The sequence below is a fragment of the Lissotriton vulgaris genome, chromosome 5 (genome assembly GCF_964263255.1).
Source record: "Lissotriton vulgaris chromosome 5, aLisVul1.2, whole genome shotgun sequence".
Classification (NCBI taxonomy): Eukaryota; Metazoa; Chordata; class Amphibia; order Caudata; family Salamandridae; genus Lissotriton; species Lissotriton vulgaris.
In genome coordinates this window covers 458,186,036-458,199,547 of record NC_141693.1, presented here as the reverse complement: position 1 = coordinate 458,199,547, position 13,512 = coordinate 458,186,036, and the positions used below count along the sequence as shown (strand labels likewise).

The following is a 13,512-nucleotide window of genomic DNA, read 5'->3' as shown; positions in this document are numbered from 1 at the left end:
AGAGCCTGAAGACCAGGAGCCGAGACAATTTATCGACTCAGAAACTGGTAGACTGTCCATATACAAAAGAAAATTAATGCCAGAAACTCCCACGGAATCATATAAAATTCCCTTGAAGAAGAAGAGAGTTTCTACAACTTCTCCAGCTCTTGTGGAACCCCTCCATCACTATGGACAGGAACCTCAAAATGTTTCCCCAACATACTCAGATGTGGAGGCAGGGGATGATGAACATGAGGATGACCTCTATCATGTGGACACTGATCCTGATGATCAAGACCAACAATGGACGGACCCTGCTGACTCAAGGGATCCGCAGACTGGCCCAGACACTCATGTGTACAGTGTGAAAACGTCTCCTACTGAGGACACAACTGCCTTTAACGCCCTTATTGAAAGGGCAGCCAGTAATCATGACGTCGAGCTACATGCTGACCCTGTAGATGAAGACTTTCTGGTTGACACTTTTTCCACTTCAGAAAGGGCAGTCAAAACCCTACCCATGCTCAAAGGGGCCCTCAAGCATGCTGGTGACATTTTTAAAGACACCACTAGAGCCAGGGTGTTAAACCCAAGGATTGAGAAGAAATATAGGCCGGCCCCTGTGGACCCTCCTTATATAATGGGACAGTTGCCATTGGACTCATTGGTTGTTTCTAATGCACGTAAGAGAGCAAACTCCCAGACTACAGGTGATGCTCCTCCTCCTGACAAAGTCAAAGGTTATGGAAACTTCAGGAAAAAGAGTAGCTGCGCAGGCAGCTAACATCTGGCGCATTGCCAACACTCAGGCACTCATGGCCAGATATGACAGGTCACATTATGATACCCTTGAGACACTGTTGCAACACCTACCTGATCAGTACAAGGAGGGGGCAGAACTACTCATCCAGGAGGGGAAACTGATAACCAATGCTTCCATCAAGGGCGCTCTAGACGCAGCTGACACTGCAGCCAGGGCCATCAACACAGCGTTATGTTAAGGAGACACGCCTGGTTGAGAAGTTCAGGATTCAAACCTGAAATTCAAACTTCTATCGTCAATCAGCCAGTTAACCCAGACTTCTTATTCGGACCTGAGGTTGACACCACCCTTGAAAAACTTAAAAAAGACACAGAGACTGCAAAGTCTATGGGGGCTCTGCAGTCACAGCAGTTTTGGGGTGGCTCCTTTCGTCGCTCCAATACTAGGGGCCCCTCAAGAGGCCAGGCAACACAACAGACACAATACAATAAGGGAGGTACACAATCCACCTACAATAAGAACAACTGGGGTGGATATTGTGGAAACAACATCAAGGGCAGAGGCAGAGGAAACAACAGTTCCAGATCCTCTGCCAATACCAAACAGTGACGCCCTGTCACTGCCCCCCGACCATATAACACCTGTCGGGGGGAGACTACAACAGTTCCTGCCAGTCTGGAAGTCCATCACCACAGACAGGTGGGTGAGAGACATTGTACAGTACGGGTATTGTCTGGAATTAACGTCCACTCCACCCAACATCCCACCAAGACACAGTCATATGTCCTCAGAGCACTTACACTTATTGCAGCAGGAGGTCGTCAGCATGCTGCAAAAAGGGGCCATAGAGCTCGTGCCTGTAGAAGAGCAAGGGTCAGGGGTGTTCTCTCTGTACTTTTTAATTCCCAAAAAAGGACGGGTCTCTCAGACCTATACTGGACCTCAGGCCTCTAAACAGTTACATTCTGTCAGAGCATTTTCATATGCTCACCTTACAGCAGTTTCTGCCGTTACTCAGTCAGGTAGACTTCCTCACAACGCTGGATCTAAACGATGCGTATTTCCATATACCCATACACCCATCACACAGACAGTATCTCAGGTTCACTATTCAACATCAACATTATCAGTTCAAAGTCCTCCCTTTCGGAGTAACAACGGCACCCAGGGTGTTCACAAAGTGCCTGGCAACAGTAGCAGCACACCTCAGGAGACAGCACATACATGTCTACCCTTATCTGGACGACTGGCTTATTCAAGCAAAAACGGCCCAGCAGTGTGCCAGCCACATGTCCCACACCATTCATCTTCTTCACAGTCTGGGATTCTCACTGAATTATCCGAAGTCACATCTTCAGCCCGCCCACGTGCGACAGTACCTGGGCGTGACAATAAACACTCTAGCAGCCAAAGCTCAGCCAAATTCAGCGAGAATAACAATCATGCAATTGCTGATACAGAAATTCAGACCTCAACACTCGCTTCCAGCGAAAGTGTTTATGCAGTTGATAGGCATGATGACCTCCTCCATTTTCATAGTCCTGCACGCGAGACTACACATGCGTCCGCTTCAGGAGTGCTTAGCACGTCAGTGGAATCAGGCTCAAGGACAGTTAAAAGACCTAGTGTTGGTGAGCGGTTCGGCAATCAACTCTCTGCATTGGTGGAACCCACGAAACCTTTGCTAGGGCCGACCGTTCAAGAGCCTGTGCCACAAATTGTACTGACGGCAGACGCGTCTCTCCAGGGATGGGGAGCTCATGTACTCCACTACACAGTGCAGGGACTATGGACAGCACAGCAGAAGAAGATGCACATCAACCTTCTGGAACTGATAGCAATCTTCATGGCGATGGAAGCTTTCAAGGTACACTTGTGCAACAAGGTCGTGTTGATCCGGACGGACAACATGACTGCCATGTACTACATACAGAAGCAGGGAGGAACACACTCTTCACAGTTGTCTCATCTGGCTCAAAGCATGTGGAAGTGGGCCATTCAGAGGAACATCTTCCTCATGGCGGAACACCTCCCGGGCAAGGACAACCAGATGGCGGATCTGGTCAGCAGACATAGCCACCAGATGCACGAGTGGGAGATACATCCATCAGTGCTCCAACCGTACTTGCAGCAGTGGGATCATCCACAGATAGACCTGTTCGCCACAAGGGAAAACGCAAAATGCCAAAGCTTCGCAAGCAGGTTCCCACATCCACAGTCCCAGGGCAATGCGATATGGATGAACTGGTCAGGCAAATTTGCGTACGCTTTTCCCCCAGCATCTTTGATACCGCTGGTGGCGCGCAAACTACGGCAGCACTCGATGACCCTCATCCTGGTTGCTCCAATGTGGGCACGCCAACCATGGTACACCACGTTTCTAGAACTATCCGTGGTACCGCATCAAAGGCTATGCCTCACACCCAGGCTTTTGACGCAGAGCCATGGCGACATTCAGCATCCAGATCCGCAACAGCTCAACCTGGCGATCTGTTTCCTGAAGTCCTAGAATTTGGCTACCTCAACTTGCCGCCAGAATGTATGAATAGCATCAAGGAGGCAAGACGGCCCACAACCAGAGCATGCTATGCGGCTAAATGGAAAAGGTTTGTCATATATTGTACCAACAATGACATTACCCACTGGATGCATCTATTCAAAACATTATCTGTTATTTGTTGCATTTATACAGATGTACTCTAGCGTACAGTTCCATTCGTATACATTTATCCGCCATAGCAGCCTATCTTCAGAACAGGCAGCACCTCTCTTTATTCAGAGTGCCTGCCATTAAAGCTTTTCTGGAAGGACTTAAAACAGTGATCCCTCCCAAACACCCACCGTCACCAGTCTGGAACCTGAATGTGGTCCTCACCAGATTGATGGGACCGCCTTTTGAACCTCTACACTCTTGTGAGATTCAATTTCTGACCTGGAAAGTTGCTTTCCTAGTAGCCATTACCTCACTAAGGAGAGTTAGTGAACTCCAGGCACTAACCATTCAAGAGCCATTCATACAGGTCCACACAAATAGGGTCTTATTACGCACCAACCCTACCTTTATGCCTAAGGTGATTTCGCAGTTCCACATGAACCAGACCATAGAACTGCCAGTTTTCTTTCCTAATCCAGAAAATGTCGCGGAGAGATCCCTACACACGTTAGATGTCAAAAGGGCTCTAATGTACTATATAGACAGAACAAAGGATTTCAGAAAAACAAAACAGCTTTTTGTTGCCTTTTCTCCACAACACAAAGGCAACCCCATTCCCAAAGCAGGGATAGCCCGGTGGATCGTTAAGTGTATGCAGATTTGCTATGCTAAGGCTAAACGCACACTGACCATTCCACCACGAGCACACTCCACACGTAAGTTAGGAGCGTCCATGGCTTTCCTAGGGAATATTCCTTTAGAAGAGATATGTAAGGCAGCCACTTGGTCCACCACACATACATTTACGAAACACTCATGCGTAGATGTGCATTCTAAACAGCATGCAGCTGTAGGACAGGCTGTTCTCAAAACTCTTTTTCAGACTGCTGCAGCTGGCACGGGCAGCCGCCGCTAACAAGAGGGACTGCTATGGAATCTATGCACAGATATGAATTCAGCAGCCCACATGCCTCGAACCGAATATGCTACTTACCAGTATGCATCTGTTCTTGGCATGTAGGGCTGCTGACATTCATATCGACCACCCTCCTCCCCGGCGCCTGTAGCAGCTGTAGCATTCAGAATTACTATGTAGCATGGACATCACTCACTGTATTACACTCCATCTCTGCCACAATGGCAAAAAACAATCCGAGGATGGAGAGGATGCCCATGCGCACTGTAGTCCAGGGGAGGAGCCACCTATCTAGTGATACTTCGAAGACTCTTCCAGGACAACAATGTGCAATCATCCGGACCAAACACTAGGCGGCGATCTATGCACAGATATGAATGTCAGCAGCCCTACATGCCAAGAACAGATGCATACTGGTAAGTAGCATATTCGTATTTAATGCTGAAGTGCAAGTACCAAAATCTCACAGACATGATAGTGGAATTGAGGATTGAGGCGATATCCAGCTCTTCCTATTTCACCAAAACCCTCTGTTCTTTCTTCCTAATCCTGTAGGTCCCAGTGGTATTTAATCAACATAGCGTGGCAGAGCCAAGGCTTCGCACTGAAGTGAAGCCAACCTCATCATTGGATTATGCATGGGATGAGCCCACGCTGCCACCCTTCATTTCTGTAACGGTGAAGGGGGCAGGCTCTTCAGAAATCGTCTGCAACATGAATAATTTTCAAGACAGTCGACAGTTGTACTATGAAAACTTTATTTACATTGGTGCCACTTACACGTTTTCTGGGTATGTTTTTTAATCTTTTGCTACTGGTTATGCTTTAGGGTTTAGTAATTGTAAAGTGAATAATTTCTCTTCAGAGTAGATACTGGTCAGACAATTTTGAGTCTGGCATAGGAATTTTTCAGTTGCCATGCACTCAGCTAACCTCTCTTGCTACTTGGCTTTTTTGTGAAAATTGGGGATAAAAGCATTGTCTGTTTCATGATGCCTGAGGTATGGAATATATTTTGTTTATGTATCAGTTTGTGGACTTACCATTTAGTTTTCTGATTTAACTAATAGTACATTGATAATTAATCTGAAGAAGTTTGGAAGACTGTCGTTGTCCTAACCATTTGTCTTTGGGAATTGACCCTAGCTCATCCATTTTTTATAAATACAATCCAGCTTTAAATGATATCATTTCCATTGCCAAGGTTTTAGATTTTTTTTTCACACCAATTCCGACTCTGCTCAGAGGTAAAGCCATTATTTAAATAACATGTTCAGTTTAATTCAAATATTGTATCAGCTGCTTTTATTTTTTGTAGAGCAACTATTTCCTCATTTGTCATGTACAGTATATCAAAAGGCATGAGGCATATACAGCAAAGTGACCACTATAGTATTTGTAAAGATGCAGACTCACAATCTGCTATGCCTTAGTCTTGCAAACACTTCACCTTGGGTTTCTTGATGTATACTGTGCAGGAGAGTAGGGTCTGCTTCCTATGGTCACCCCCACTTTTTGCTTTTGCTTTACTGGTTTTCGACTTAGATGTGGCTGTGGGCCTGCTAATCAGACCCACAGCCCAGATGCACTCTCTCTAAATTTACCATGTACTCTAGGTACATCCTCAATTGGGAATTGGTTCACCTTGTCAGCCCCTGTAGTAGGGTACCATAGGTACTCAGGGCATAGGTGTAACTAAGGCCTACCAGGGGCTGCAACATGTATTATGCCACCCCTGGCTGGCCACTCAAATAGACACAACTGGCTGATCACTCAGCTGGGGCAAGGTCGTGTAACCACCCCTTGCTTAGGTGTAGTATTCCTATACCTACTTACATATAGACACATAGTAACCTATAAGTCACTCCTATGGCAGGCCTTAACAATCCTGGAGGCAGAGTGCTTGGTTATGTGTGAGATGATGCTCTATCAAAAGCTGAGCCTGTCTACAGCTTTCGGAACCATGTCCTTATAGCTGTTCTATGATATTGCCATACCATATACTCTTAAGTGCATTATGAACCTCGCGGTTAAATGCTAACTTTGGTTTGGCTTTATCCAAACATGTCGTGTAAGGTGTCATATGCTTTGGAATGCTACCCCCTCGCCAATTCTGGCGACGGGGGTAGCATTCCACCCTTCTAGAGGGAGAAGACATGTTAGTTCTGACTATCCCGGTTAAAGTTAACCAGAGCCCCAGCATCACAAAATGGATGCTGCTGCCACAGACACAAGTCTGACCTCCTGCTGCTGGGAGTCCTTCCAGTCACGGAGGTTTGGACAATAGGTTTCCTGCTTGGGGAGGTGCGGGCGCCACCCCAGACAGGAGGATGTGTTTTGGGACAGGGAGGGCTGAATAGAAACAGACACTGCCTGGAGCACACTAGGTGCTTCAATTCAATTCAATTCAATTAATTTATATAGCGCGCTACATACCCAGAGGGTCTCAAGGCGCTTGGAGAAGGGTGGGGAATTACTTGTCGAATATCCATGTTTTAAGTTGCTTTCTGAATGCTAGGTGGTTGTGAGTGAGGCGAAGGTGAATGGGAAGTGAGTTCCATGTTTTAGCCGCCAGGTAGGAGAAGGATCTTCCTCCCATGGTGGTTTTGTTGATGCGAGGTATAGCAGCAAGGGCTTGGTGGGAGGAGCGTAGCTGGCGGGGGGGGGTGTAGAAGGAAAGTCGTGTGTTGAGGCATTCGGGTCCAAGTTCGTAAAGTGCTTTGTGTGCGTGGGTTAGGAGGCGGAATGCTATCCTCTTATTAACGGGGAGCCAGTGGAGGTTTTTCAGGTGACCAGAAATGTGGTCTTTACGTGGAATGTCTAGTATGAGTCTGGCTGATGCGTTCTGGATGCGTTGGAGTTTTTTCTGAAGTTTTGCGGTGGTGCCGGCGTATAGAAACCAGCCCCCTTTAGTTGTATAAAGGTAGGAGCTGACCCAGGAGACTTTAGATTAATCCTGGAATCGATTTGAACCGAAACTCAGGATCCTTCGACATTCACCTGAGCTGAAGCCTGAAGAATCTCCCTTGTGGCCAAGGAGTGACCACCTTGGGCAACCAGGCACCATCCAGCAACTCGACGACTTGCTTTGTCCCCGTTCCCGCCGGAACCCGAGCACAGAGCCCGACAAGACCTCGACTCCCGGACCTCTCTGACCCCACTGCACGACTCCAGCACAGCTGAGCCCCGTGGAAGGCGTCGGAACCCGTGGAACCAGGACACTTGGAAAGTCTTCAACTTTAACAGCGCAGCTCCTGAGGCATCCTAGAAGCTGTGCACTGGGGACTGAGACGCCCCGACAGCGAGCTCCACCTGCACCGAAGATCAGCCCTCCACACTCCACGAGACCTGCGTGGGGCCCTTCTGCTTGTGTTCTGCTTGACGCGTTGTCCGGTTGCTGGCCAGTTGGCTAGGAGCCCTGTGGCGACGATCCTTTGACAAATCCATCACTGGTCTGGTTGCTCCAGACTGGCCCTTGCTTCTCTGAAGAGATGAAGTACCTCAGACCCTCCTGGTCTGCACCAGAAGCTCTTTGTGTATCCTGCGTGGGTTGCCTTTGCTTAGGCTTGTTGGCTCCGATCTTGACACCGACCCCTCCATCTGCGAGAACCTTCGTGGGACAGCACCTGGTCGTCCTCGACGCCTCCTGGTCCACATGGCTGCAACAACAAGCTTCACTACAGCACCTGATTGCTCCTCAACGACTTCTGGTTCCTTCCTGGTTCCACCCGGTCGCTGGCTAGTGACCTAGACTGTCCTCTCTGATTTCAGGTCTTCTTCAACTCCGATCCACCCTTGGATCCACCCGAACATCTTCCTCCTGGTCGCCTGCAGCATCTTCTTCCGATGCTCCATAGGAATAAACGAGAAAACCCGACACACTTTGACAACTATGCACCCGCAGCCCATGGGTGAGGTAACTCGAGTACTTCGGTGCTCCTGTAGGGCTTGACTATCCTAGTGTCCAGTTTTGTTAGTTGTGTAATCCTAGTTAGACCGGAAGTGTCCTAAAACTTCGTTACTTACCTTTTTACGTTCCCATTGACTTTCTATTGACTCTCGCGTGAGTGTACTGACACTGCACACGCCGCCTGTTGGCCTCCCACTCCTAACCTAAGGGTCAGATAGTGTAGCCCCAGCGATTCCCTAGGCCTCTTCCTTTCCCAAGTCGTGGTTCTTATACCACTTACTTGGTATATGGTTTTACGCGCCCCTAGGGCCTAACTGTAAATTGTGCTATTTAAAGTATTTCTAAGTGTAACTTGTTATGTGCTTTTGACTCTGACCTCATAAAGAGTTCAGAGGAGTGTGTTAGTGAATAAATACATATATATTTTATATATATCCTGTGTGATGTCCTTTCATCTGGTATTCAAGGGGTTACATATGGTAAAACAGCTGGCTTTACACGCCCTCAAGAGTCTTTTAGCCTAAGACTGTTCTGTCCACGCTACCTCTAGGATAGCTGGTCTATAAGGTTGACTTTACAAACATCACCATTAGGGTTGTTTGGACTGGTGCAAGGTGTTCACTAGAATAGTGAACATCATATTCCATGCCAATTTATCACATACTGTACTCTCTGTAGATTCTTTCTTTAAAATATTTCAGTTTCATGTTTAATGCCAGAAACATTTTGGACACCTTCACGGTTCCGGATGGCTTCTCTGATTCTACAGGTGTCACACTTGTTTTGTGCATAAGCGACAGCGTACCATCTACTTTGCCCTTCAGTTGCTTTTTCTTCTTCAAGATGTTTGAATCCAAAATGCACAGAAAGCTGATAGCAACATTTTCAAAGGCCATGCAGTTTAATTTTGTTTGGCTATTTTCTATTTGGTTTTCTCACCATGAATAGCACGCCCTCAGTGAAGGGCGAGGATCCCCAGTCAGGCCCGCGGGACCTGAAGGCGTGCCGGCGGGGCTCGATGGCCCAAAGAGACGGGCCATGGCTGACAGAAAATCCTGCAGCTGGGCCGGAGTTGCCGATGGACCCGAGAAGGGGAGGTAGGCCGACGGCGACACCATAGGCTCCGCCGGAGCCGCGGGGAGGGCACCACCCGCACTCTCAGCTGCGTCATGGGTGAGGGGAAGTCATCAAGCGATGACGCTTCTTCGACTTCTTGTGCTTTGTCTTACCTGACCCCCTAGTGCGAAGACTTTGATCCAGAAGAACGATGGTGATGGATCCGCGACCGGTCCCTCGACCTCTCATGGGACCGGGACCTTGAGTGGCACGGAGTCGAAAACCGGACTTCCAGCAACTTTCAGGACCGTTCCCCAAAGTCTTCTGCGCCATGGCCTGGCAGTCAGGGCACGAATTGGGGTCGTGGTCGCGCCCCAGGCTGTAGAGACACCCGCTTGCAGGTCCGTCACCGACATCATCTAATGATATTCCCTGCAAGACTTAAACCTGGGCATCCCTATAACACCAGAAGTCGATCGACACGAAAAAAACGAGAGAAAAAGCCTCAAAAACACAGTAAAAAATTACTTTGGATACTACTCTCTTCGGACCTGTGCTTGCTGGTGCGGAAAAATAAAGAACTGACCTCAACGCACGAGGGCGGCATCTACGTAATTGCCGCAACGTCATCTCGGCGACCACAATGCCAATGACGTACGCGGAGCCGCACAAGGCCACCTTCCAACGTGCAGGGGTACTGCTGACGAAAACTTTCCAGATCCAGTCTGACGCCTAGGGGTAATTCTAAGGTAAGGAATCTATCACTACTAATATTTTTACAGATAAACCATTACCGAAGGTAAGTAACTTGTTTTTCAAGTATCTAATGTTGCAGGAAATGTGCTATGGTACTTACATACAAGACTGTAGATTTATGGTGCTTGGCTATTCCGTTTGACAGCCTTAATCATGCTGATTGTCTCAGAATTACCTTTAAGTAAAGGTCTGATAACCTAGGTACAGAAAATTGAGGTCATGTGTGACTTTGGTGATTGGCATGTTCACTTTGTTGAGTTAAAACAGTCTTATTTTTGATGAGTCGGAGTGGCAGCTGATTGATTAAAGTGATGAGATTCTTGACAATTTGCAGGATCTGCAAAATCCAGGCATTCTGTTACTGCACCATAGTTTGTGGTAGACGTGGTTTTGCCTACCATAAGGTGTCCGCTCATGTAATTTAGGTTGCACTTTTGAGATAGGCATCTTTCACGTTGGAATTCAATCCGCCAAGTACTCATAATGTTTGCATGAATTGTTCTACCTTTTACAGATGTTTCTAAAAATCCCAAGTCCGGCATTTTGTGAAAAAAGTATATGTGTCTTTCATTTCAAGTACATTGGTTGTGGTGGGTGATCCTTGTTCTATTTCAGATCTCCCTGTCCAAGTCCCTGCCGGTGGCTGAAGACAGTTGCAAAACGGTGGTTCTGAAAATCCTGGGCCCCGCTATAATATGGTACCGAGGCCCAACACTCGTATCACAAAATATCATCGTACCCTGACGAATTTGGTGTCGGCAGACCGGTAATGATTAGGACATCATCCCTATGCATTTGCGTCATGATTAAGTGATGCTATCACCCTTAATTCATTGTTTCCGTCTCGAACCCTTGGGTTCCATTTTGTGAACGGCATCCATCTTGTGGCTTGCCCTCATATAATCAATTGATTAAGGCCGAGTTTGATCTGAAAAGACACGTCCACCTTAGCTGACTTCCCCATGACCTGACCGAGCTGACTCCACTGCCTCCAGCCAAACCTGTTCGGGCAGTCCCTCGCCCAGTGGCCGAATAAGATAGCATCAAGGCACAACATGCCATAAACCATTCACTACATACAAACCATGTTATCCACACACATACACCTGTCCATGTTTCTTGTTTATGGCCGGTTTTACGATGAGGAGGTGCCCGATTTTATTGGGGTTTCATCGATATCTGATGGGAGTTCTGGGCCGATCTGGGTCATCTATCACAAACTGGACATCGAAAATGTGGGTTTGCCATCATGACTTTGCTTTTTTAGTGTTTTGGAAATATGTATATGACCGTATTGTAAACTAAAGAACTCTTGCCTGCAGCTGTTATTTTTGTATAAAAGGAGAAGGCTGGTTCTGTAAAAACGAACAGTCTCCTGAGAATCTACATCCCGTGCTGTTGTACTTCTAGGACGCTTGTTACTTGGTTGCAGCCAATAAAACTCGATCTTTGACTTCACCTAGAAGACTCTGTGTTTCTGTGGTCCTGAACAGGAAGAACTCAAGAGGTCTTCGGGTGTTTTCCCCTGGCACCACCGGGTTCCTAAAAACCCGGCACCTCAGTTGGCGCCCAACTCGGGGCTGTATCAAGCGGTGACGGTCCAAGCCAGATGTTCGTGAGGAGCTTCGTGTGAAAATTCCAGAGGACGGCCAGCCACTTCAGCCACCCCTGTATGTCGACGTGGTTCCGAAGGTCTTTGCTGCGAAGTTCCCCGCGTCCCGACAGCTACGAAGGACTGCTGCCCTGACTATCGCCCTGTTTTGGACCCAGTGATCCTTGGTAGAGCGAAACGATAGACGAGTTTTCTAGTGACGTCATCGATCATCAATACTTCAGTTAAGTATAAGTGGAGCGTCTCCCAGTCCTTAGTTCGATTCTTAGTTTTGGTATCCTTGAGATACACCTTGTTTGGAACTTGCAAGCGCCAAAACCAAGGGATTTGTGTATTCACGAAAATATCAAAACTGATAATCCTTTGAAGTTCGAAGCAAGACTAGTGAGCAAAGATGCCTGGTCTTAGCAGACTTGGAAACTTGTTTTGTCTTGGTTGTAGTAAGGACTCCCGATTAGAGGATTCGTGTCCGGTTCCTCCGGTTGGAACTCCAACGTATGAACTTTATGTGAAGCACGGAGTAGGCCCTATCACATATAATGAAGTATGGATAAAATACCCCAGAAAAGATGGTGTTTGAAAATGGCCCCAATATGGTAGCTTTGACACAGAAATCTTAGATAATCTCGAGGTCAAATTGTTCAAGAAGAAAGCCCGGCCGGCGATGTTTGACTCCTTTCGCCTATGGCGCAAAGAAGCCAAACAGACAGAAATGAAACTAGCAAAGAAAAATAAAAGAGGTATGTCAATGGTACAAGCTGCCGTTGCATACAGGGATAATGAGGAAGAGCAGGAGAGTGAACAAATGCTCAGAAGCACGAAGTTAGCAGTAGATAAATGCTACCCAATGTTGCCACATGAAGGACAAGGTTCAAAAGGGACATCAGAGAAGGATCCATTAATGTCCCATTTACTGAGTTCACCACCCCCATATGCACTAAATGCTACTGCACCCCCGAAGCGCTTTGTTATACCGCGCCCCGGTGCATGAACTCCAGTTCTTACACAAGCACCAGCTCCTCTTCAGCTGGTTCCTACTTCTCCGGCGCAGCCCTCTCAAGGGCCGCCGCCTTTGCTACATACTCCGTCTGGTTTTTCTGTGGCTTTGCCTACTGCTCTAACTGTTTATCATGATACTACTTCTGCCACTGCCTCGACTTCCTCTTTACATCAGCCTGTCTTTTCTGGCACATCTGCCGCTCCGCAAGCTTCTCCTTCTGTTCGACAGAGAGTGGCAAGTACTGTCACTGGTCTATTCTCACCTTTCTTTGGGTCGCCTAAGACGACCCCTAACACAGGACGTAGACAGTTGCGTAGTCAACTGCCTGATTATCAGGAAAGAGAAGTGCTGAATGAGTTAGCACGCAAATGGGTTACTGATACTGTAAAGTATGATGTTCAGTCTGTTATGGAAGTTTTCCGTCAGTGGGACGCACCCACTCAGAGATATGTATTCGAAGAGATGTGTGTAGATCTTTGCGAAGATTTGGAGACGAATGATCCAAAACGCAAGATGCAGGAATTATTCCGTATGCGATTCAAGTTTTATGAAGGCATGATTGTAGGTGCCGATGTTGAACGAGCAATAGATTGGTTGTTATCTTATAGGAGTAAGGGAAACGTCTCTAGATCACTGTATGAGGATGACACGCCAGATAGGAAAAAGGCGCGACAGTACCCCATGAGAGAGGTTCCTCCAGTTTGGAGGGAAGGTGACGCAAATGCAAATCCGGCAATCCCACCGCATTTTCAGCGTGTATGGGTACATGTCCCCGGGAAAAGATCTGAAATTTAGCACTCAAGCAGACATTGCCTGATCCTCGCAAAAATCCTGCAGGGTATTATAAGGAGCTATCACAGACTG

General features: G+C 47.4%; 1 protein-coding gene across 2 annotated transcripts in view; it reads left to right on the top strand.

The window, feature by feature from the left end:
• The window catches only part of VPS13D (vacuolar protein sorting 13 homolog D), a 2,754,556-nt gene that overhangs the window by 2,062,056 nt on the left and 678,988 nt on the right, over positions 1–13,512 (top strand). For both annotated transcript variants that reach the window (XM_086921894.1, XM_086921893.1), the window contains exon 54: positions 4,870–5,105. In XM_086921894.1, the coding sequence (XP_086778020.1) occupies positions 4,870–5,105 (236 nt within the window). The remainder of the gene's footprint in view (positions 1–4,869; positions 5,106–13,512) is intronic.